The 26,632-nt window shown below is 41.7% G+C and overlaps 1 protein-coding gene across 16 annotated transcripts in view; it reads left to right on the top strand.

Moving 5' to 3' along the window:
- Positions 1-26,632, top strand: part of syngap1b (synaptic Ras GTPase activating protein 1b) — a 160,410-nt gene that overhangs the window by 114,301 nt on the left and 19,477 nt on the right. For 6 of the 16 annotated variants that reach the window (XM_084358329.1, XM_084358343.1, XM_084358334.1 and 3 more), the window contains 14 exons: positions 7,217-7,370; positions 7,757-7,855; positions 11,234-11,473; positions 13,601-13,936; positions 14,025-14,169; positions 15,850-15,994; positions 16,144-16,380; positions 16,589-16,802; positions 17,403-17,590; positions 18,670-18,871; positions 19,252-19,842; positions 20,782-21,225; positions 21,520-21,693; positions 22,041-22,252. In XM_084358329.1, coding sequence (XP_084214455.1) covers positions 7,217-7,370; positions 7,757-7,855; positions 11,234-11,473; positions 13,601-13,936; positions 14,025-14,169; positions 15,850-15,994; positions 16,144-16,380; positions 16,589-16,802; positions 17,403-17,590; positions 18,670-18,871; positions 19,252-19,842; positions 20,782-21,225; positions 21,520-21,693; positions 22,041-22,252 — 3,381 coding nt within the window. Of the gene's footprint in view, positions 1-7,216; positions 7,371-7,756; positions 7,856-11,233; positions 11,474-13,600; positions 13,937-14,024; positions 14,170-15,849; positions 15,995-16,143; positions 16,381-16,588; positions 16,803-17,402; positions 17,591-18,669; positions 18,872-19,251; positions 19,843-20,781; positions 21,226-21,519; positions 21,694-22,040; positions 22,253-23,306; positions 26,401-26,632 lie in introns of those variants that run through there. The other 10 variants (XM_084358341.1, XM_084358330.1, XM_084358337.1 and 7 more) reach the window with 7 other exon arrangements.

The raw sequence follows: 26,632 nt of genomic DNA on the forward strand, positions 1-26,632 counted from the left end.
ACTCAGAACTTGTGCTTAAGTAAAAGTATCAAAACCACAGTGTTGAAATACCCTGTTACAAATCATCAACATGATTTGTAAGCTGTTATTTTAAGGTTAAAAAGTTACATAATGTTGCTTTAACTATTTTTTATAGTGTAACTGATAGGTAGCTGGAGAATTTGCCTTCTGGGATCAATAAAATGTTATCTTAATCTTTAATATTACATTGTTTTATCATTTATTTGTTGGATCTACTTTCTGTTTTTTAAACTTAATCTGCAAAGTCACTGGTAACTAAAGTTGTCAAATAGATGTATCTGAGAAAAAAGTAAGATATATTTTATTTATTTAACTTTTATTTAACCAGGAAAAAGTATCAGCGAGATTAAAAATCTCTTTTTCAAGAGAGTCCTGGCCGAGACAGGCAGCAACACGGCTTCACTGACATTAAAAAAATACTTATATCAATGGAAAAGAAGACAGATACCAATTAGTGAGACATTACTATCAAAACAATCATCAATGTTTAAAACATCTTCAGGCGTACATCCTTTCTTCAAAGTCATTTAGAAACACATCCAGTAAGATCAGCAGTATTTGCCTCTGAAGTACAGCGCTTGACTAAATGTGCTTAGTTACTTTTCACCACTGTTAATCTGAGAGAAAAGAAAGATAGCACACACGTCTGCTACACACTCTTAAGGTCATACATTTGACTTTGTCTCGTCTTTACTTACGTCTTAAAAATATTGAAAAATGTGGCCTCTTCGGGCCTCAAGCAGTTATTCAAATAAAGCTCGTGTGAGAAGTTAAAGGGGAAATCTCTCTTTGGTGAAAACGCTGACGATCGAAGACATCTGAAATCCCAACTCTGCTTTTTTGAGAGCCAAAAAGGTTGAAAACTGTTTTAACAATGTGTTGAATTCGATAAGCGTATATGTCTTTTATTTAAAATCATAATCTGCGATGTTAATAGTAAAGGTAGAGGTAGAAAGTAGCAGAAAATAGAAATCTTCAAGGACAGTCTGCGTACCTCAGAATCAAATCCATCTTTATCACTGTCTCTAAACCTGTTTCTGTCTGTCTGAGTCCATCCATCTATCTCTATCTCCATCCATCACTGTTATAAATTGTTGTTTATTTTACACTCTCGTGTCCCACCACAGTGTCAGTTACAATTAAAACACTCGGCACCGTCGCTGTCTCTCTGCCGGGGCCATGAAAAAAAACCATCCTCCCTCCTTTTCTCCATGGCAACCAGCAGACAGCCATATGGCAGCTGCACAGACCATAATGAGTCAGTGGGAGATTTGCTTAATTATACCTCCTCTGTATCTTGTACGTAGTTGTTGCAGCACTGGCTCTCTTCAAGCAGAGAAGCTCGAGAGGTATACGACTAATTTTAGACGGAAACTTGAGATGAGAGAATTTACTGGTGTAAGTTTGCACGTACAGTACATAATAATGCACAAACGTCAGCCCTTTATGAGCTTTCTCCCTGCAGTTTTAGCCTCTTTTTGCACAATAAAACAAATGGTCTTTCTCTCCAGCTCCACCTTGAAGGATTGTAGGGATCAGTAGATGATTTAATGGTGGATTAAGGGGTGATGCCATCTCCCTTTCTGGCACAATGAGCAAAATGGATCCCTGTTAACCTGGCGGCAGAGAGAGTGCCGGGGCAGAGGGGTTGTTCGGTTGAATATGCTAGTCCGTCTGACTCGTGGCTCTGACTGAAGTTTGTGTAAGTTAGAAAGTATTAACCCGACCATGGCTCTGAAATATCAGCAGCCTGACTGTGCTGTTAAGTGATAAATGCATGGCGCTGTCTGCGGTGCTGAAGTAGAAGACAGCTTTGTTGCGCTCTTTTCTTCCAGTCCTGCCCTATCATTTTCTCTTAACTATACCAGACACGTCACTCAAGTCTTGTGCAAGTCAAATCAAGTTGAGTCCTTAGTCCAGGCGAGTAAAGTACCGAGTCGTGTCATTTTCCTTTCCCAAGACACGTCACATCATTGACCGGTTTATGTAACCTGTCCAAGAAGTGTGACGGTTAAATGGATTTCTGTTAAAAAAATATTCAGTCCCCGTCATTTTAAAGGGGGAAATGAACACAGTCGAGTCATTCTAGTCATCATGTCTCAAGTCAAGTCTTAATGTCGATGTCTAAGTTGAGTCTCAAGTCATTAATTTCTGTCGAGTCAAGTTACAAGTCGTCAAAACAGCGACTTGAGTCGAAATATCTGCTATATATTTACAGATGTAGTTTTTCCTGTATCTGCAAATACTGGCTACAGATACTGTGTAGTGGTATCAGCGTATGTGTTTTCTAGAGACTACAATGCAGAAAACGACGCTTAGGTAATTTCTAATCATTAAATTCCCAGTAAAGTTGACTATTTCATTGCACTGCTGTCATTTTAGACGTAAAGTTTACTGTTAAACTGTAAAAAAAAAAAAAGTGTGTTTTTATCAGTGGACAGACCGATAGCTGAATTTGTTTTACTCCAAAAACTGAGTATCGTTTGGGCTGTAGTGTTTACAATAGGGTTAAGTTTAAGGTTTAGCTCATCCCTCTAGTTAAAATTACCAAATCATCCCACTGGTATATAAAAACCTAAAGAAAATAAATGAGGGAGGATGTTTTTACATAAATTTGCCTAATTAATAAACAATAACTCATTAGAAAAGGAGGTGTCTTTGGTATTTTGTTTAATGTTGCAACTAATTATGATTTTCATTATTATAGTATTCAACCTTTAAAATTAAACACAATACACAGTTTTGATTCCCCAAAGCCCAACACGACGTCTTCAAAATCACTTTTCAAACCAAACCAACAGTCCAAAACTCGAAGATATTCAGTCTTCTGTTACACAAGAAGAAACATAACAAATCATCACAAGCGATAAGATAAAAAATGTTTGGATCTGTCTGGAAAAAATGACTTTAATAATTAATAGATTGTCAAAATAGTTACCAATTCATTTTCTGTCCATCAACAAATCAATTAAATAGACAAGTTGAGTCGCTCTGAGCTTTAACTTTGTCCTCACAGTTGATCTATAAGCTCCCACTCGACACATACAGCCGAGACAAACTCAAACTTCTCATGTGAAGGTCATCCTGGTAATCTAAACATCTAAACGCTGGGCAAGAGTGCACTCAGGAGAGCGCTAAAACCTTTTCTGAGCCAGGTGTCTGCCAAGGTGCGTTTCCACATGATTTATTCATTTGGGAAGCTCGTGGATGTCTATTTTCTCCGGCTGGTCTGAGGAGACACGCAACGGACGAGAAAGTTGAGAGCCCTGTGAAGTCAGGCTTGTTTCCACAGCTCCTGGTTTACTCTGGATGTTTTCTGTCAGATGTTGGGGCAACATCTGCAGCTTTGTTCATTATTATTTTCTCTTTTTTTTTTGTCTTTATTTTTTCGGGGATGGTTTTCTGAGAACACATATCCTTTTTCAGCCTGGACTGAAATTCATGCAGCCAAAATATGTGCCTCTCAGCTCCCAAACAGGCTCTAAAGCTCGCAATAATCTAAGTTTCTTTCAATAATTACTTTTGCCTAATGGGTGCTTGAGTTTCCTTCCCTTACAATACTGTAGGTCATATAACTCCTATACCATTTACATGAAAACACTGTATATCTGAGCCTGTTTTTCAGCAGTTTCAGTGCAATTTGATTCAATTTAGAGCCGTTTTATTACCTGCATAGTATTATGCTCTGTATATTTTCATTATCAGTTATTCTCTTGAGTGCTTTTCCAATGAAAAGATACATTTTTTGCCTATAAAACGTCACAAAATCCTAAAATTTGGCCTGTAAATATTTTCAATAGCCAGTTTTCAAAGTCCAAAACCTGAAAATATAAATTTGCAGTCATATTAAACAGAGAAAAGCCACAAATCCTCACACTTAAGAACTTTCAAATGTTTTGTATTTTTTTTTAGAAATCTATTTTTTTTTTTCATTTACTTGTTACTTTTCAACACATAAGAAACATTGATAAGAAAGTACAGAAAAAATAAGAACATGACAAGAAAAATAAGACAAAATAATTGCATTTAACAACTAAAAGAAAGAGAGAAAGGCAAAACAAATGGTTAATAAGAATTAGTAAATCAGCTATGGTCACATATGTCTCCTTACACAAAAGTAAATCATGTCTAGGTCAGAGGTCCATAAGAGGTTCCCATATATACTCAGTTCAGCAAGATGCATTTCTTTGCTAAACAGGATATTATGTCAGTCCTTTTCACAGATATGGGGTCCAGCGTCCTGTCCAGTTCTGTACCAAAGAGGTACCACGTCGGTGTAATGTCCAAGGAATTTAAAATACCTAACCAGTCAAAAATCAAACATTTTTGCAATTATTTGGAGTCTTTGTATCCCTCAGTTAGCCCCACATTGCTGTAACATTGGTTAAATCTTATAAGAGTTGCAACTAAAGCTTTTTTTTTGTACATCTATGAATATTTTGTGAAAGAAAATTGTAAAAATTGTCACAAAAGTCCTGAAAACCCGTCTCAAAACGTCAAAATCAAAGATGGGAGCAAAGCAGAAGCACTTTTTGCACTTTTTGTTTGATTAAATTGCTTCAAAGTTCGAGCAGATTAATTTACTACCATTGCGCTCCTTGACTGATCGTTCCTGCTTCTCTTCAGTATTGATTAGTTCAGTTCAGTGTCTTTGTGTAGTGTCGGTTGTCAGACTCATTCTGCTTTAGTTCACTCAGCGATGCACAAAACATGTTCTCAATATCACAAAGTGCATCTGCTGATTGAATCTTTGTCTCGAGTCCTTTTTTCTCAGACGTGTGCTCCTTCAGTCGTGACGTGTTAAATAAAATGTGCAAGGTGTGTGTGTGTCTGAGCACGCGTGTGTGTGTGTGTGTGTTGTCTTTTCATGTTTGACTCTCCCCGCTGAGACCTGGCGTAGACCTCCTTTTACCTCCAGCACTCTTACTCTCTCTCAATCCCTCGCACATCCTCCTCCTCTCTAATCCGTGCTCTCACTTTCTTCCTCTCCAAAGGATCCACTGTTTACATAATCAACGTGATTTCCTCCGAGAGGTCTTCTCTCTCTCTCTCTCTCTCTCTCTCTCTCTCTCGATCCCCTTCCCCTCTGAGCCTTTCCTTCTCTCACATCCTCTCATGACCTCCCCCCACTCTCTCTTTCTCTGTATTTCCCTCAATCTGACTCATTCCTATGGGTCTATTTTTATCTCTCTCTCTCTCATTCTCTCTGCGTGTCGCTCTCCCCCTCCGTCCCGTACATGCAATCAGTTTTCTGTTGATGAACGTTATGATTGAACGTAGACAAAAGCAGTGCGAGCGCAGGGGAAGAGCTGAGAGTCGGACGCAGCGCGGAGGATACACAGCACCTTTTCTTTCTTTCCTTTTTCCTCATTTCCATCCCCCTTTTTCTTCTGTGAGGGTCTTCGTCACACCTGACCGTCCCTCCTCGCTCTCCGGTTAGACTCACTGTGTCATCGTACGTTTGTCTGAGCGGCCGTCTGTGATTTTTACATGCATACATCCGTTTGTGGGAGTGAGTGTGTAGGTGAGCGTGACTTCACCGGAAAAAAACCCTCTTCACTTGTTCGTGCGAGCCGTTTTGCATATGTGTGTCAGGATTAATGATGTTATTAAGACTCATCTTAAGATATTTTGTGTGGAGTTGAAAATATTTTTGCCCGGAGGGAAGAGACGGGGATAAATCCGGACTGACAGCTACGTAAACACTAAAAAAAAACAGACAAAACTGTGGCGCATTGTGAAAGTTAATCCTTTCTGATTGTGTGTAATAGCTGACGTGATACAAACAAGTCAAACAAGGTTAGAATGAGCGTTTATGTGATGCGCTGACTCATTAGTCTGAGTCAGTTTGCTGTCTATTCAATCTGGATTTTCTTAAAAATTCAACTAACGAACCTCGTGGCGTCAGTCAGTCAGTCCACTTCACAGCTGCCTGTTAAATAATTCAGAAAATTTTCATTATTTTTCTTGGCCTGAGATGTAGCGTCTACTCTGTCTCTGTCTTTGCCTCTTAGCTATGAGGCGATAATGGCTTTGACTAAAAGATAATTACTTGGCGTCGACAGCCAAACCAGCTAAAATGTTGAAACATCACATGTGATTTAAGTTGGTGTTGACAACAACTGTGTCAGGATTTGTCTAAAAGGATACATAAATATGTGGTTTAGGTAGAAATGTGTGTTATTTTGAACAAGGAGACTTTTACTGGTTGTTCTATTATGCTATAGTATGAACAGTGGATATTTTCTCCATGTTTTATGTTGAATATCTTATGTAATTTACTTAAACTCAACTTGGCAAACAGACGTCTTGTGTTGCCAGCTGGATGTCTTTTTATTGGCTCAAGATACTCGTAACATAGATAGCAACAGGGGTGTTTTAATAGCCCAAGATCCATATAGAGATCGATAGATATGGTTGTTTCAGGGCCGATGGCGATACCAGTCATCAGTAATCAGGGAGACGGATAATCGACATTTGGAGCCGATATACATTTGCAGTAAAATAAAAGTCTTAGTGTCAACATAGCAGGGGAACAGACTTTGACACGACACAAACTCTTGTTTTACCTCGGTTTCTATCGCTCTCCTTCTTCACCCTCGTTGCCTCCTCCATCAGCAGGATTCATTGTTTTCGTAGTTGTCCCGGTTGTTCCACTGTTACCTGAAAAACAGTGCCTCTTCCTGTTTTGGTTGCGGAATAATATAACCTTCTTTGATGGGTAAAAATCTGTACTTTACCTTGAGTATTTCCATTTTCTTCTACTCTATACTTCACTACATTTTTCTAAAGCCATAAATCACTTTTAAAAACTCATTTTTTTAATTCGGTCTGATTAAATTTCCTCTTTTTTCACAGCTTTTTTTTTTATGTTTTCTGTTATGAAACTGGTTTTAAACTTACCTGTGCAGAATTTTATTTTACTTCACCGTACAAGCGCCTTGTAACCTTTTTAAGAAAGGTGCTATATAAATAAATGTGATATTATTATTTTATTTGATATCTTTAGTTTCTAGTTTCTATGCAGATTCCAGTTTTGTGTATAAAAAGCACTGTGGTTTAGGATTAACACATCATTTCTATACGCTGAAGGACAGATATTTTTCTTTAGTTTCTCGTACACAGAGCTGAAGCCACCTTCAATAACAGAGCCTCTCCCTCTTGCACATCTAACCACAACTATCACTCCTCCCAGGACCCGTTTGATGCAGAGCTTCAAAGAGTCCCACTCCCATGAGTCCTTGCTGTCTCCCAGCAGCGCCGCCGAGGCGCTGGACCTCACGCTGGACGAGGACGCCATCATCAAACCTGTTCACTCAAGCATCCTGGGACAAGAGTACTGCTTTGAGGTGAGAGCCGAGCTGCACGCTGTGGACAAAACAACAGCGCACTCACACACAAAGTGCAGTGTACAGAGCAGTAAGTAGCAGCAAAGATGTTGTTTCAGCCTGACAAGTGACAGTGATGTGATGTGAAAGAGACTGATGTGAAGTGAAAACATATTTTTTTTTTTTTTTTTACATGTGAAAAAATGAAAGCAACAAGGACACTGAAATGCGTCCCTACATAATTTGCTGCAGGAGTCTGTCAGCTTTTTCCATCACCTTTTCCATTAGTGGAACATGACAGAGGTTGAGAGTGAATACAAGACATTTTTTTTTTGCCGCCTTTAGTTGCAGTCTCCATAGTTACTAATGGCTGTGGTTGTTGAATTTACCATTGGCTATAACCTCAGGTGACTACGGCATCGGGAACCAAGTGCTTTGCGTGTCGCTCAGCTGCAGAGAGAGACAAATGGATCGAGAACCTGCAGAGAGCTGTCAAGCCCAACAAGGTGAGGGGAGAGAAAGGGATGCGGTAGAGGAAGCAAAAAAAAAGGATGATCCCTCTGTCTGTGTGTCTCTCTCTCTCCTCCCCGTCTCCCGTTGTTGTTGTCTGTTTTCAATAAGAGCGCACCGCTTCATTTCTCTGTGTGAACTCCATCCTCGTGTCTGTGTGTGTCTGTGTTGAACAATTTAGTCGCTTCTCCAAGCAAATATTAAAGCTGCACGAGGTAATGTTGCAGGGCGGAGGATCCAAACTGCTGCTCTCAAAAAAAACTTTGATATCCGCGAATCAGGTAATGTGATCTGAGTAAATTATACGCAGCGGGCTCGTGTTCACCGGAGCAGCGTGACTTCGATACTTGATGTTAAAGGATACCGAAGTGACAATATACAAAAGATCCGGGTCTGCCCTCGCTGTGAGCCTCATGCAAGAACAGTGTCAGTCTGATTCTTTATCGATTGAACAGATAGACTGTTGTAACGGACATGCTGGTCGCAGTCCAGCATGTTGCTGGTGTTTCCACCTTTGCTTCGAATGATCATTTTACAGACATTACAATTGGCACTGTTGTCATCTTGAAGCCACACTTCGGACTGTGACTCCTTGTTGTTCCAAGAAGTGTCCAGCTGTGCAGACTAGGGATGAGCGAGTACCCCATCATCTTCGTCTGCGTCGTATTCGGTATAGGTGGGGCTGAAACTGGGAGGTGGATGGGACTGAAATGAATATGTGCTGAACATACTCCCAAGAGTAATATATCTACTTACAAAACGAGTTTTTTATAAACTTGGATGAAAAGTCTACCCAAAGGAAGATTGTTACGGACATTGACACATTATCACTCAGATTTCAGCTGAGGACTCGCTAAACCCTCGGGTTTAAACATTCAGTCATTAATAAATCAAATTGATAATCTCGGAGGCGTACCATTCCAATCAATCAAACTATCAATCAGTTGTGCCATGTAAAAGTAATTTCAGAGGTTTGTGGCTCCAAGTTTCTTGTACTTTACATTTTCTTTCAGTTACAAAGAAAATTCAGAAGTGGTCTAGACCTGTTGTATAAGTCATGAAGTCATGTACAGATGGTCTGCTCCACTCATGTGACCTGAAGTCATGATACCTTTAAATTTGTCATGCAACAGCACAAAACTTAATATATAATATGTAACGTTTCTACATAAAACGGATAAAAACCGACTAGACCTTCGTTATAAATTTTGTGAGTTGTGTATCTGCATTATCCCAAATGTTTCCAACAAATGCTCGAAGAGAAATACAAAATTTACTCAAGATAAGAGAGATAACTTCTGGGGGAAAATCAGATGTCAGAGAGAGAGAGGAAGTCGTTGAACCTTATCTGTGGCCATGTCTGCCTGAGTCACGTTAGATTTATCCTCAGTGATGGCAGGATGTCAACGATGACGACAGCAACTCAGATGATCCCACATCATCGGACCACGTCTTTTGTTTTCATAGTTTTAATTGAGAGACTCCAAGCCGAGAAATTACATACTGGAACAACTCTTTCAACCATCTCAGGGTCTTCTCTGCAGGTCGCTGTCCGCTGTCGTCCTCTGTGTCACCCGACAGCGTAACTTCAGCCATTGTAGGCTTTAACAAGCTGTGTAATATCTCTGACTGTCATGTCCCCTTCACCCCGTCTAACCTCATGTTAAATCATCCCCTCTTTATTTCTGTTACAGTTCAGAGCTGCTCGATACCACCTTGTCCGCCACTAATATATTCTAGTACTTGTCAGGGACGGGGGGGTTCGGTGAATCCAATTTAAAACACTTGATAAAGAAATAAAGTTCAGAATATGAAAATGTTCTTGCATGAAGCCCAATGTCATACCTGACACCAGACTAAAGTTCAAGAAGTGCACAGACGGGATCCTCTACTTTTATGCAGATCTACTGAGAGATTTAAGCAGATGTGATGGTGTGTTTCCACATAAAAATCTGTCCTAGTGCAGCTTTAAGGTGCTGTGATTTGATTTCCATCCTCGCAGCTTTTAAGAAAACAACAAATCTCAGCCTTTTACATCAGCTCCGAGTAAAACCAATATCCTAATTTTCTACCCAGATTTCATAGTTCTTTAAAATTCTCCCATATCTCCTTTCTCTGTTATTACAAGCAGTGAACAGGCATGTGAGATATGCGAGCTTTGAAGGCAACCGGGGACGCAGAGTTATTAAGGCAGACTGAGATGAAACATCACCCGAGTTGTACTCCGTCGTCCAGATGCTCGGGCCGCGGGGGTCCTGGCTGAGTCATGGAGCTCCAAGGACTCCACACGGGGGCTCTCTCCAAAATTGTCCCCCCCCCCTCCTACCCGCAAACAACTCGAAACTGTGCAGCTCAAACCAGATGCATCGTCGGAGATAAGACTCACCGCAGAGACGAGGATTATCATTATGCTTCTTAACTTTTTTTTTTTTTAATTCCCTCTTTGAGCTTTTGGTTGTTTGTTGTTTCAAAAAGCAGAGCAGCCACTTCACCCCGCTTTAATTTTTTTTTAGCCTTTTTTGTAGTAAAAAAATGTGACAGAAACTCGTGAAGATGTAACACGATATCAAGGCGGAGAACCGGAGACCCATGCTGGTGCTGCTGCACTGTATGTGCACCGGCAAACTGAGCCACCAGATGCCCGGCGCATTCAAACTCAGAGGTTTGGAATTAATTATGCCCCGTGTTTGGCGCCGGTTATCAAAGAGCATACAAATGGAGAACTTAAGAGCCTTGGATGTGGCTGATGCTCACGTATTGAGGCGTCTAAATTAGGACCTAAATAGTCTGAAGCAAACGGGGGGGCTAACAACAATGGCATTTGAGCCCGATTGAAATGACTCAGCCCCCAGTTCGCTGGAACGTCACTCTGCAATCAACACGGCGCTCTCTCCTCCCATGGGGGATGTCAAATATAGCTTTGGTCTTTGTGATCGTGATTAGGAAGCGTAGCTGTCTGCAGAAGCATTCCCACCATTGTTTGTCCCTCGTCTTCGCAGCACATGTGCTTTGTGTCATTTGTGTCTTCTGCCTTATAGTGGATTACGTTTTTCATCCACTGTCCTCCTCTTTTACTTCACATCTTCTGTTTCCTTTCCTCTCTGCGTCGCTGTCGTGCTGTCTTCTGTATTCGAGAACGATCTATCACATACAGTCTACAATCTACAGTCACCAGCCATTTCTCTCCTGTCATTTACTCTGTTCTCCTGCAGGCTGACCTGCTGTCGCCCTTTACCCACACACACTGCCTCTCTTCCCACAACTTTTTTGCTTTGCTGTTTCTCATGTATCATCTTCTCCTGCATAGCTTTTTTTCAGTGACTGCATTATTAGCTGCACTTGACCTTGTCTGACCCGACTCCATCTCCGCGCAGGACAACAGCCGGAGGGTGGACAATGTGCTCAAACTGTGGATCATCGAGGCCCGCGAGCTTCCAGCCAAGAAGCGCTACTACTGCGAACTTTGTCTGGACGACATGCTGTACGCGCGCACCACCAGCAAGCCCCGCACCGACACCGTTTTCTGGGGCGAGCACTTCGAATTCAACAACCTGCCAGCCGTCCGCAACCTACGCCTTCATCTATACAAGGAGACGGACAAGAAGAGACGCAAGGTAACAAAAGAGGTTTGTAGAGCAGGGAGGTCTGAGGATGTAGTTTGTTACAACAAAGCAGAGACAAAAGCGCTGCTGTGATATTTGATTTATTCCAGCCTTCTGTTTCCTAAAGGTCCAATGTGTGGGATTTATCAGGATGTGTTGGCAGAAGTGGAGTGTAGTTTTTTATATTTATGTTTTCATCAGTGTGTAATCACCTGGGACTGAGAATCGTTGTGTTTTTGTTACTAAGAATGGGCCTTTATGTGTCCTCTTCCACTGAGTCCGCCACGGTGCAGTGACATTTAATACAGAAGCCCAGAATGGACAAACCAAACACAGGACCTAGAGGGGTAATTCGATGGTTGCATGCCACTAAATCCTACACACTGGACTTCTGTCGGATTGCTACAGCTGTGTTATGATTTTATGGGAATAGAAATACTCAAATATACCTTAAGGTGAATTCTCAAGTGGCTTTAATTGATATTATTTTCATACGATAATTAATTATAATAGAAATAATCATATGAGAGTCTGAAGACAGTGTGAAAGGAGTTGCTGAACCCAGCTGATTTAGTTTCAGCTCATTGTCGAGCTCTACAACCCGCCACTCCACTGCTTAACCCTCGCGGCTCTCACAGCATCGATAACAGCAACAGCAAGCAGCTGTTTTGTGCCACAAAGCGCTACAAAGCCACTGGACGCTACCTGCTCAGCACCGAGCAGCAGACAGACACAATTAGTGACTAGCTGGTGACGATAAGCCCTTTTTACACAAAGGCCTCACAACGCAGCTGCAACTGAGCCACCTTTGTTTATTCATAATTCACACAGTGACACATTTGTGTGATTTTAGCTAGCAAGAAAAAGAGGCATGACATGCAACACAAACGTCTGACATATACGTCCAAAAACAATGTCATGACATGGCAATGAAAGTCGTGTATGCCTTTGTTATATGGAGGTTAATCTGAATGTACCATTCGGAGAGGAAGGACATCCTGGACCTCACGTTGTCTCTCCAGTTCTCCAACATTTTGGTTGCTGGTGATCTTCTTTGAATCGGTTGCTAACTGCTGCCAGCGGCGGTTTAAATCTCCCACTTGTGGGTCGCACACAGATGCTGTAACACGTCGTCTGAACATCACATCCTGCCGGCTTCCTACCTTTTATACAGAACGGTGAGGCAGAATATCAGGGCAACATTCCCACCTTCAACAAGCTTCATGACAGGGGCTAATAGTGGAGCTTTTAGCAGTTAAAGAGCCAGTTATTTCCCTCAGGAGTTGGAAGACACCAAAACAGAGCTGTGAGAGAGTGAATGTTGGACACACGGCTGTGAATTAAGATAATATTGCTCCATAACTCCGCAAATAAGAAAATGTTTCACCAGATAAAAGAAAAGAGAAAATCTTTACCAGCCCTCCGTCTCCTTTCCCTTCTCCCTTCCAACATTTTAACAAAAATGTGCCTCTTCAAAGCATAAAATAATTCACTGTGAGAAAGTAACATGATGCAAAATTCTTGCATTGTCATTCAGCGGCTTTATAACACAATAGCCAATAGGGAAAGGGAGGTCTCGTCTGTCTTGTCTTTGTCATTTTGCTTCAAAAACAGTTACGGTTATACAACGTCCGTAGTTCTGGCTGGAGGGAAAGAGGAGTGTCTTCAAACTGCAGTGAGTCAAGTTCAAACCCAGAAAGACAGAAAAGCAAGAAACAATCACAGCTGATAAAGTAATCATTGTGTCACTGCCGTGGATCAACAGTCCTGTCGGCCTCCTGCAGATACACAACGTTATTTGCCTTTTGTTCTGTTTTGCCCCCTTTAGGTTTTGTCACTTTTGAAAATAATACATTTATTAACAAGAATACTGAGTCACAAAAAAAGGATAATTTCTATTCTAGGAGCAGCACCACCATAACAAAACAACTGATGTCTAGCTTCAAACCACACTCCAGGGATCCAGTGTTAGTCTTGCTGCTCATTATTTATTCAGTGCTTAAGCTTTAAATGAACTTTTTATGCCATTTTACACTTTCAGATTATTGTCAGAAATTTCCTACAGATGTTATGAGAGACAACTTCCCTCTGAAACATGCTTATCTCCACTAAAATCAACTTTTTTCCCCCCTCTCTCAGGAAAAGAGCACATACTTAGGACTCGTAAGCATCCCCATCTCAAGCATCACTGGACGTCAGTTTGTGGAGCAGTGGTACCCGGTCATCCAGCCCAGCGTCCTCACCAAGGGGGCTGGGGTCGGAGGGGGGAAGATCATCAACGCATCCCTACGCCTCAAATCCCGCTTCCAGACCATGAACATCCTGCCCATGGAGCTGTACAAGGAGTTCGCGGAGTACGTCACCAATAACTACCGCACCATGTGTGCCGTGCTGGAGCCCGTGCTGAGCGTCAAGAGCAAAGAGGAGGTGGCCTGCGCGTTGGTGCATATACTGCAGAGCACGGGGAAGGCTAAGGTAAGGGACGCCTACGTGTGGCGTTCAAATACGTCAAACTGATGTAAAACTTTATTCAGAGCTTAATCTTTTTCTTCCTTTTGTCCAGGACTTCCTGTCGGACATGGCGATGTGCGAGGTAGACAGATTCATCGACCGAGAACACCTTATCTTCAGAGAGAACACTCTGGCCACCAAAGCCATAGAAGAGTACCTCAAACTGATCGGACATAAGTACCTCAAGGATGCTATAGGTGAGACGACGCTTGAGTTTCTCACTCTGTGAACTAACTGCGCGATTTAAACACCAATATGAAAATTATTTAAAATTCAAGGGATGAACTTTCGGAGGTTTGGGAAAGAGAAAAACTTTTAATCAAAGAAAAATTCTCCCTTAGAAAGACCCACTTTCTCCGAGCCTGCCTCATTGTTTTTTGCTTTAAGGGATGGTTCGGTTTTTGTGAGGGAACGTTTTAATTTTCCACCAAACTCAGAGTTTTTATATCTGTGAAAATCTTAACAATTAAATTGTAATTCGGATCTGCTGTGCTCGACATTTGACACGAAACAGGAAGTGGAAAGGAGGCAAGATAATGTAATTTAATAGTATAAATGAAATAAGGATTTTTATAGAACATTTAATGCATAAAACTTAGATGAAACTGCTACACATCAAATTGTATAGTTAAAAAAAAAATCTATTTAAATTAAAAGGTGGCAAATATACATATAAAATAAAATAATTAGATTATAAAGTAGGGTAGTTGGTACATTTGCTGCCGTACTGTTCGATAACCTCGACAGAAGTATAGAGGGAGAGACAGTTGGCAAAATATGGAGGTGCTAAATCATTTAAAGCTTTGTAAACAATACTGCAATTTTAAAATCAATCCTTAAAGAGACAGGAAGCCAATGTAAAGGTGCTAAAGTGGGTGTATTGCTCTGTAATTCACCTTCATCTGCTAAATCTCTGGCAGCTGCATTTTGAAAAGCTGAAGTCTGTTCAGCGACCTTTTTTTTGGTAATCGAGTTAAAACATCGCTGCAATAATCCAGAAGAGAGAAACACCAACGCACTCATACTTTCTCAATCAATTTCTTTGCATCAGGAAGAGCAAAATATGAGATTTGATTAAATTTTTGATAACATTTTTTATTTAAACATCTTGTTTTTCGAGACTAATTGCTCCGCCATTGTTATTTGCAAAGATCAGCAGATCATTGGGTTTACTCACTGACATTTTACATTTTTTCTTAAAAAGACAGGAAGGTATCGCAGGTATCAAGTGTGATATAACCGCCACATTTTCTTTTTATCGCACTGAGGCCACACGGTCAAAACTAAATCATTAATTCAAAATGTCATAACAGTTTTTCAACTGGGAACACAGAAACTACAAGACGAGTCAGGTGATCCAGGTATACGGTACAACATGTTGAGTTTCCTGTATATGTCGCAGTACATACAAATGCTGCAGGTGTTGTTTTTGTCTTTGTCGGCGAGTGCCAGACGCCCGCACTTACAGCAGGCGAGGGTGGAGTGAAAAAATATAATAAGATAGGAATAAAAATAGAATCGCCGGTCCTGCTTTTGATTTCGGTCATTGAAACTGAATGCTCATTTCAATCTAATCTAATAAGTAACATTTAAACCATTCCTTTATATCTGATAGTCAACTTTCTCTACACTATATGAACATTTCTCTAGTTGCTTGAAGGTTTCACCCACATTTCCCAACTTTCTCTTTGGTTTACGGTCATGCTTCCTTCACCAAACAGTTGAATTTGCTGCTGCTGGAAAACTCTCCTACTCTCCCATAATGCATTTCTTTTCCTACTCTTCGTTGCTCCTCTATATAACGAGACTCAACTGATCTTGGTGATCGTTTCTACCATCTTGCTTTGACTCTGTGACTAATGAAATGTCATTTGTAGGGGAGTTCATAAGGGCCTTGTATGAGTCAGAGGAAAATTGCGAAGTGGACCCCATGAGAACACCACCCTCTGTGCTCCCAGACCACCAAGCCAATCTCCGAATGTGCTGTGAACTGGCACTCTGCAAGATCGTTAACTCCCATTGGTAAGTATGCAAAAGAAAAAAAAAAGTTTGTTTATTCCTCTCTGCTGTTTTAAAGATTGATGAGACTTCAGATTCTTCTTCAGGGAGCTGAAGAAAGTCTGACAGTCTCCGCAGTTTGTTTCTGATCCTGTAGTATATCCTCTTTGCAGTGTTTTCCCTCGAGAGCTTAAGGAAGTGTTTGCCTCCTGGAGAGTGCGCTGCGCTGAGAGAGGTCGGGAAGACATCGCCGACCGCCTCATCAGCGGTTCCCTCTTCCTGCGCTTCCTGTGTCCCGCCATCATGTCCCCATCGCTCTTCAACCTCACCCAGGAGTATCCCGACGAGCAGACGTCACGCACGCTCACCCTCATCGCGAAAGTAGTGCAAAACCTGGCTAACTTCTCCAAGTCAGTTTGATTTCCTTTTGCTTACAGCCTTTAGACTTTACACGCCCCTGGTAGTCCGATTGATGATTAAAATAATAATATCTGGAGTCATCTTAGAATAAAACAAGAACATAAGCTGACATTTAACCTACCGTTTCTACTCTTTCTCTTTTTTACCCCTCCACCTGTTAATCTCCTCGCCCGCCCTCCTCCCTTTTCCCACCTGCAGGTTCGGCAATAAAGAGGAGTACATGTGTTTCATGAATGAGTTTTTAGAGATGGAGTGGGGCTCCATGCAGCAGTTCCTGTACGAGATCTCCAACCTGGACAGCGTCAGCAACGCAGGCGGCTTTGAGGGATACATTGACCTCGGCAGGGAGCTGTCCATACTGCACAGTCTCCTCTGGGAGGTCATGGCTCAGCTCAGCAAGGTAAACACAAACGTGAGACACCTTCTATTTTACTATAAAGTACAATTTTACACTTGTTATCCAAAATATGACATGTTTTTGTACAAATCTTCTCGAGAATATTTGTTTTTTGGCATCATTTCACTGTATCTCTTTGGTTTTTATCGGTTATTCGTTTATCTTATTTACTCGTGCTCCATTTTTATTCATGCGATACAGGGGTTAGACAATGACATGTATTGTATAGATAACAAAAACGTCATGTTTATTTTAGAGCTGTTGCATTAAAAAGCATTGTATCGTTGAGGTCGTCATGTTATCGTGTCCATCCTTTATACATCCCTGCAAGTTTTATTACCGTAGAGACAAACTAGCCCAAACTAACACTGGTTATGTCATCTCCGGGTTGAATTTCAACATTTTTGTCTCACTGTTCTCTTACCTCAAACCTTTTTTTTGTTAAATGAGGCAGTCAGTCATTAATCAGGCTTGAGCTGTCATTAGCATTGCACGCACCAGGTGAGTGGAGGTGGATACATGGCATTTTAATGAAAGATTAGATAACTCAGAAATAAATGATTTTTTTTTTTACATCCGGAACAAAAACTCAGTTTCTTTATCCCTTAACCACAGGACGCCATCATCAAACTGGGTCCTTTGCCTCGCCTCCTGAACGACATCAGTATGGCCTTGCGTAACCCACACCTCCAGAGGCAGCCCAGCCATCAGACAGACAGGGTGCAGGAGAGGCAGATAGACAGGCTGCTGTCCCGGCCGTGCTACTCATCTGAGTTGCCAAACCAGATGATGAGGAAGCTCTGGTAAACAGTCTGTCACTGTGTTTTCTGCTTCAGATAACTTCATCATCCAATTCTGAGACTTTCATTTCTCTGTTTTTGTTTCATGTTATGAAACTGGTTCTTGTGACGAATTATCTTCAGGGAAAATTGTTTTATTATTTGCAAACTGTTGGGCTACTTACTTGCAAACTCATCAAGTACTGATTATACTGTACATTACTCATCAGAAAACGCATAACGCATGAAAAGTAATGCTTTAGATTAGTTGCTTTACTTTCGTCACCCAGCAGAGCTCTGCCCAGGTGCCTTTAAACACCTTCAGGTCCACCTCAACCACAAGGATGGTCAGTACATTTTGCACACGTCAGCTGCTCTCCAACTCTGAAGGCTAACATTCAAGACAACTAATTCGACCCACATGAGTAGGACAGCTTTGGAGTTAGCAGAAGCCACGTTTTATCCTTTTCTGGCAGAGCAGAGAAACTGAATCACTCCTGAGTCAAGCCAGCCCGTCCCAGACCAGTTTAACAGTCACTGATCGCTGAGAGACCAAACTGATATCAAAGATCCAACAATCCTCCTCAGTGTCGCCACAAAATGTCTAAATGACTAAGCAGTACTTTGTTTTGGAAACTGTATAACATGTTATTTTCATAATTTATTAATATATTGTTATTTCCCATATTAATTAATGACTTTGCTAGTTTTATTTAGTTTTATAAAATGTCAGAATATAGTGAAAAAAGAAACGTCTTCAGATGTCGTCTTTTGTCTGCCCAACGCTCCAAAACCAAAAGAGATTCGGTTCATTGTTGCACAAGATGATGGAAGACAGAAAATATTCACATTTAAGAAGTTGCACGAAGAGATCTTCACTCAAAATCATTCATCGATTATTAAATATGTTGCAGACAACGATCATTGCAGATCTTCAGCTACTGTTGGCCTGACTCTGTACGAGGGTTGGATGTTATACAAAAAAAATGAAGGTTTATAGACATCAATTAAATTTAGATTTTAAATACAATATAATTTCATGGGAGTTAAATATGATATAACTTTTATCATCCACATCTTATATTCTCCCTGCTGTTCTCCAGCTCTGTAGATATCACTCGCTTGCCTTCCCCCACCTCCACCGGAGGGGTCATGCCATCCCGCGCCCAGTTGAGTTTTCAGGACCGTGACCATCCCCATCGAGCATCCTCCAAAGACATGTTTTACGTATCACGCCCTCCCCTGGCCCGATCCAGCCCGGCCTACTGCACGAGCAGCTCGGACATCACGGAGCCCGACCCTAAGGTGAGTTTTATCGTACTGATTTGGGGAATCATCATCCCATCCACTAGGTTTATCCTTTCCAAAGTGAGGTTAGTATGACGTGCATGTTAGTCATACTGAATTAGAAGTCTGCCATCGTGTGATCGAGGCTGTAGTTTATCATGACATCTGCTTTTTTTCCACTGATTCACCACGCAACTCATCCTAGCGGTATTTCCTGGGAAATACTTTGAGGCATTCCGATATCCAGGCCTCGCGGTAAAAACACCCGCACCACCCTCACCCATATCATCCGTGGCCACCTAACATACATAAAAAAACAGGGGGCACACTAGCCTCTCATGTCCCTAATAATTTAGGTGCTCAGTGTCAATAAAAGCGTATCTATGATGGACCTCCAGGATTCCCGAATGAACAGCGTGTCTAACCTGCAGTCGGTGGACATGCTCAACTCCTCCCAGGCCTCCATCGCCGGCATGGGCAGCTTCGGAGGGCTGAGCAGCGGAGGCGGTGGCGGCCTGGGGTCGGGCCTGAGCAGCCAGCTGCGGGCCGGTGGGAGGTTGTCAGCTGGCTCTGGCGGCTCCAGCATGTCCGGCGGCCTTCGGCTGAGCCAGCTGAGCCAGATGGGCACCACCACCGACTCGCTATCCCAGCAGCAGCAACAGCAGGCCGCCGCCATGCGCTACCCGCTTTCCTTCCAGAATCCACTCTTTCATCTGGCGACTGCTGATGGGCCTCAACAACAGCTCCATCACCAGCACAGCCGAGCTCAACCCCCAGCACCCCTGCTCCTGGCCCCAGACCCTGAGCCCTCTCACCAGGCCTACCTTCCACAGTTCGCCCATGGGGGGTTCTCTCGCAGTGAGGACCTGTCCACCCTCAGGACCAGGGACGGGCACCTGGGCCAACCCAGCATCATCCACTCTCACAGCTACAGTGACGACTACAGCAGGGCTGACTATGGACGCAGACAGATGTCCATCCAAGTGCAGGTAGATGCATTTTTATTGTATTCTCATGAAGACTTAAAGCCTCTACCTGTCGATTTTTGTGTCTCTTAAATTATTCAACCATCGGCACTTCTACTAATGTTCATTTTCATTGTTATTTGATTGATTGTTTTTTCATTTCATGAGAAGTTTTAGTTTGCGAAATGGCCATCAGAAAATTCCCATAGTGACATCCTCAGGTCCGACTAATGGCCCCAAAACCAAGGATGTTCAATATACAACAGCAGAACTCAAGCAGAACCAGCAAATCCTCACATTTAAGAAACTGGAGCCAAACATTTTGTAAGTTATAAGTTATATAATTGAAAAAGTAACTTGACAGAAGAGCTGAAACTCAAATATTCTACTAGTTGATCAACAGTAAATTAATCAGCATTTTGATTGGCAACTAGAATGACACCCAGTAGATCACATACCTCCCTTTATAAGCAAAAACTACCAAAAATGATCTCGTTCCAGCTTCACAGTTGTGAGGATTTGCGGGTTTTCTTCAGTAAATGTGATGGTAAACTGAATCTCTATTGGTTCTGTACTGTTGGTCTGACAAACAAAGCAATGGAAAATGTCACTTTGGGCTTAAGGAAGTCAACATTTTTCACCATTCTCTGACGTTTCATAGGCAAACGATACTAAAAATGGTGAGTTGCGGCCCGCATATGAAAGTTAGTTAAACAGGAGACATGGGGAGAAAATGACGGCGATGACATGAAACTAAAAAGACATCAAACTCATCTATCCATCAATCACTTCCTGGATTGTATTTCATTGTCCAATCCAATCAGCTCAGCCTCTCGCATTTTCTTGACGCCAGGCTGTTTTCAGTCTAAATGCCCACGAAATGTAAAGTAGCACCATCTGCCTCAAAAATGAAGAGAAAGAAATGAAAATGCTAACTTAATATTTACTTGTTTTCTTCTGAAGGATAACCTCCAACAGCAACAACAAATGATGGGCATGACCTCCCAGACGGGGACCTCCCACTCCTCCCTGGCCGCCACGCCCCCCTCCACAGTCCAACCCATGCGCCAGAGTTCTGTTGCCCCGCCTCCCACCCAGCGAGTCAAATCCCAGACCTCCCATCAGCTGTCGGTCAGTGCGGCCGCCGCGCCCTCCGCTCCCGGCAAAACACGACCGCAGAGCGGGAATCTCCTCCAGTCGCCGGAGTCCGGCTACGGCGGCAGGCAGCACGGCGGCCGGCAGCTGTCCGTCAAAGACAACACTGCCCCGGGCCTGCCTCACCAGCAGAGCTCTGTCAGGGAAAGCCAGAGTCCACAGGGAACCACGAGTCAGAGCACTCAACAGTCACCACAACAACAGTCTCAGCAACCGCAACAGCACCTGCTCAAACCCACCATGAGCAAACAGGTAACATCTGAACTTGTTTTATTCTCTTTAATCTCGGTTTTTCTCAGCAGCTTTTCTAGCAGCCCCTGTGCTAACAGCAGCAGCGTGTATGAGATGTCAGCTACTGTATTTGGCTTTTGTTTGTGTATGTGTGTAGCTCTTAAAGGAGATCATTGTCAGGGTCCAAGCCACGCTCAAGATGTCTGAACTTATGCAACTCTGAGGCACTAAAATCGCTCGTTATGAAACCGATGATCTGGCATCCATTTAGGAACTCATGTTCTCATATTCAGTGTGCTGGCCTTTCATTCCCAGGGCTCCCAGACTCCATCCACCCTCAATCCACCAACCCCGGCCAACGAGCGAACGGTGGCCTGGGTCTCCAACATGCCTCATCTGTCGGCTGACATCGAAAGTTCGCGGATTGACCGTGAGGAGTTTAAACTGAAGGAGTACTCAAAGAGCATGGATGAGTCACGCATGGACAGGGTAGGTTTCACTCTTTAAGAGCTGCCCTTTAAATAATAAAAACCCTTTAATGCATGTTTTGTGAAAATGCAGAGGAACACTGAGTCATGTCTATCATTGCTGAGCAGATGGTGCTCAGATCAAACAGTGTGGGAAACGGCAACCATCAGCCAAGTGTTAACTCTTTAAGATTTGTGTGTGTTCAATCTATATCAGCCTTCACGCACCAGCCGCTCTCATGTGGAGTATTTGGAGGTGTTTCTCTGCTTCCCAGTATGTTAATGAATGTGCATAAATCAGGGCATGTAAACACTAACCCGGTTAAAAGCATTTCTAATTCAGCGTCCCCTCCTGTGTTTTCGCCTCAGGTAAAGGAATATGAGGAGGAGATCAATTCCCTGAAGGAGCGCCTGTCGATGTCCCACAAAAAGCTGGAGGAGTACGAGCGGAGGCTCCTCACGCAGGAGCAGCAGACCAATAAGATCCTCCTACAGTACCAGAATCGACTCGATGACAGTGAGAGGAGGCTACGGCAACAGCAAGTGGAGAAAGACTCCCAAATTAAAGGAATAATTAACAGGTAAATGGAGGCTGTTGTTGGGATGGAGGGCAAAAGACAGCTAAGACGTCGTGTTTGACTTTATTTTTGTTTACTTCGGTGAGTTCTCATCCAACATATGTGAAAGAAGTGACATATTCTCTCAGATAAAGATTGGTAGCATTAATTAAAATGCATTATCATACTTCCGAGGAGTAAGTGGAAGCAGAGGACTTCGACTGACGCAGTACATTTGTAGAATATTGGATTTTATTTTACAAGCGTGAAACATGAACTTGAAGCACTTGTGCTATTTTTTCTTCTTCCAGAGATACATACAGTATATTGCATATTGGAATATGACTCTATTTACACGGTTGTTATCTTGCAAAGAATATTGGAGGGTAGGAGGTTGTTTCAGTTTCATTAAGTAACACAGCCCTGGGAGAAAGGCAGAGAGCTGCACTGTATATTGAAAGCCAAAGCTGCAGACATGTAATGAGTGACAAATTAAATGAGAGACTATTATAAGCAAGCAAGAGATCTATATCGTCTCTGATGAGCGTGTGGGGCATGATCCCTCGGCGGTTGCTTCTTTTCAACTGAGTTAAGCTGGACAAAAAGAGTCTCCGATTGTCCTCGGCAGCTCTTGTCGTTAGCGGATCTGCTCTCACATCCTCACAACATGGTTACTTGTTATTCAAGAACATCATATTTGGCCGACTGTGGAGAAACTCCAGCTGAGTCTTAATTCATCGAGTGCTTGTGTGAGATTGTAATGGCGCAGTTTCTTGAGTGCAGTCTTTAGTTTTTATCGATCGACCACAGAATTAAGTAGTTGATGCGAAAAGAGTGGAATATTGATCGCCTTCTCAGTTGTATTCGGGCACGAAAGCCAAACGTTTGCTGTGGAGTATTTTAAGTGTGACGTGCACGTTAGCGACGCCGCCTGAATTTAGTTTATTTTTTAATAGCGGAGAGAGAAAAAGAGTACACAACGTTTTTTTCTTGTTCACATCTTATAATAGTCTGTGGTCTGCAAACTGAAGGGTGGATAACTGTGACAGAGAATATTGCCACTTCTAATCCACTCCAGGAAAGAAGACGTGGAATGAAGACAGAGACAGTCCTGCTCGTCTTTTAAGGGGGAACATCTTAAACCTTGTATATAAAACCACCATTAAAACAGCCTCCCTTATCCTTATCATCAGCCGCTTTTATAAGCACAGCTATTAACTGGATCTCTGGAACATTTCAGATTCCACATAGCTTAATTCTCAATTGACTCTCCCACGAGATCGCATTGTGAAAGCACAAGAGGATCTTTAAAATCTGATCACTTCAGAAAAACATGTCTGCACTTTTTAAAGCAACACAGAGCGTTGTTTTGGACCTTCAGGCGCAGGACTATGGAAGACCATGGGTTAATAGTAGCTCTTCCATTTTGAACCGAGGTGAACCATGTTTCGCTTGAAGGACTGCTTTCTACAGAGCGAACATGGGGAGCGATACATCTCTCTCTCTCTCTTTTATACATTCATACGGGAGCTATGGTGTAATAAGAAGAGGGAGGAGAGTCACAGACTATGATGAAGATTCAAGCATGAAGGCATAAAAAGGAAAATATGCCACATCACAGAAACTTTATCAGAGCACTTAAAGCCAAACCATTGATACTGCTCCCCCTGGAGTATAAGCTCAAAGCGAATACAGTAAATCTGCTGCACACAGAGAGCAAAGTGTGCAGACAGCTGATATCTCCGAGGCTTACACTTGTGCAACTTGTGTGATTTTTATCATCAGACCACACAGGGATGAATTAAGTAGCAGATCTGGATGCTTCCGAGTCAGTTTTACTCACTATTTACTGAGCCAGACCATGGTGCATCGTTTGGACACATTTTTTAATTTTAATTCACCTATGAGCAATGAAAAAGAAAAGTGTGACCGCCAAGAAACACGGTCTCCGGCCATCGTGTTGGATTGATCGGACTACAGAATCTTAGCAAGCTGACAGCATGATGTGACAGTTCATCTAAAATTGACTTCTGTGTAAAAGTTTTCACATTCAGACACATCATGTCGGTGCAAATGCAAGCTCAGGTTCTGCAAAAAGGAGCGCACGTGATCCCGAATTCACGGCTCCTGCGTAGGCTTGAAAAAAATCTCTTCATCCGCAGAACGAAAAAAAACACTTAGCGTCGTGTTTCAAGTGTCAGAGATTTTTCTTTCAGAGAAGCCTTAATGTTCTGCGCACAAACTTTACTTTAAGCTCAGAGCAGCTCCGATATCTTGTCGTTTGGACCAGATACAGTTTTTCTTTTGTTTTCAACGATCTAATTTAAACCAAAGCCAAATATTGAGTTTAAGGTCAAGCTATGTTAAATCCACTGAAAACACTGAATCCACTTTACTTGTAGCACTTATATCTATATTTTTTCTTTCCCATTCGTTGGCTACAGGCTCTCCAATTATTTTTTTGTTGTCAAAATATTTTTTTGGGTAATAAATGATAATAAATATATAGATAATAAATACAAACTATTTATCTTCCCCCGAGCTGTTTGAAAAAGATTTACTTTTTGAGAGATTAGTGAGATTCTACGGTCTTGATTGTACCCGTCATAGTAATAATCTATTTTTAACTATAATCCATAGCATATTAAAGTCTGTGATGCAAGAGCCATATCAATAATAATATATGAGATATATATGAAATTCTATTGAGAGTGAGATTATAATTATTTTAACCTTGCAATAGCGAAACCTTTCAGCAGGAGAAGCGCAATAATAGATACGATATCTCCACGTGTACATGCAGGATCCTGCTGAGGTGTTGTTGTATGCATCTTTGTGTACATAAAGAAACTTTTCTGCCAAAATCTTCTACCAGGTGCCACAACGCAGTATCGAAACAGAACAGAAATAAAGACCTGGAATACTGTAAAGTGCAAAATAACCACAGAGGCAACGTGACAACAAAGACGTGACTCTTTGACAACGGTTTGTTTCTGCAAAGTGTGTTTCTCTTACGTTTTTTTTTGGCTTTATCTGTACGGTGTTTGTGAATTTATCTGCATTTTTAAATGAAAGTCTGCAATGGTTATTATTTATGAATTAGAGCGCAAAACAAAAAAGATTTTCTCTCTTCTATCTGTATGATTTTGCTGTATATGCTTGGTATTACTTTTGACCCGCAGTCCGTCATTGGTGGTGTCCGGTGACATGGTGATCAGAATAGTCGTTTAAGAAACGCTAGACAGTATTGTCATTTAACTTATGCAGCTACAGTATGATTTAAATATTCATTATTATAATTAAAAGGGCAACAGTTTTATTTTTCTTTCTCCCTCTCCAGAGATATAGATAACGTTCTGGTGTCCGTATATCCGCCTCTCTTCTGTAGCAAGAATTTATTGATAGGCTGTATAGATTGTACAACGGCAAAAACTTTGTTTAAAAATCTTGCAAATGAATTCATAGTGGTGATGAGTTTTGGCTTGATGTGTGTGTGATCAATATTGGTCTGATTGACATGGCTTGTAGCAGCAGCCAAGAGTTTATAGTCTCTTTTCTAATACAGACCTGTGTCAAATAGTTATAGCAAATAACTCTGAGTTTGTTTTAACCACACTGGCGGGGCGAGGGGGGAGGGATCTGCTGCACCAATCGGACGCCGAGAGGTAAGTTTTCAGTCAAAGACGCGAACTGTACGTCGGCAACACAACAGGAAGTATTTGCAGCTGCTGTTTGATCCAGGTCTGTTGTTTCTTTCCGTTGACTTTACATTAACTTTACATCCTTTGTCTCTTGCCTTTTTTCTCTGTAGCAAAAATATTCAGACATTGTGACCTCATGTTGGTTAGACACACATTGTTCTTGACTACATGTACGACTTGACCTCAAAAGCACACTACTTGAAGAACAACTGGATATGAAAAAGCTTAACTTTTTTTTTTTTTTTGTAACATATCACCCACATGAATCATTGTCTGCCTCTTGAAGTCATGTCGAAATCTTAATGCTGTATACCCCCATGTTACATTCCATTGTTTTTCGGGACAGTGCTTATATTTCTGTCTGTGCTTTAACAGTATGATTGATTCTTTATTTCTTTTTCCTATTCTCTTCTTCTTTTGTAAAAAAATAAATAAATAAATAACTCTCGACACTGTACATTGTTTATGGAATAAAACATCCAAACGCTTATGTTTGAAACTTCACCTGTGGATTTTCGTTCTTTATTGTCAAACATGTGCTTTCTCTGTGTTCTGAATAAAAAAAAACCATATGAATGTGCTGAAAGTAGCCTTGGGTGACACAATACGACTTGATTGGTGGTATATTTATTCTGCCTCGGTGGCAATTAAATGTTCCTGTCGACTATTTGATTAATGAACACACGAATGACTTTATCTCTGG

This window comes from Pagrus pagrus (assembly GCF_965226575.1).
Source record: "Pagrus pagrus genome assembly, chromosome: 7".
Classification (NCBI taxonomy): Eukaryota; Metazoa; Chordata; class Actinopteri; order Spariformes; family Sparidae; genus Pagrus; species Pagrus pagrus.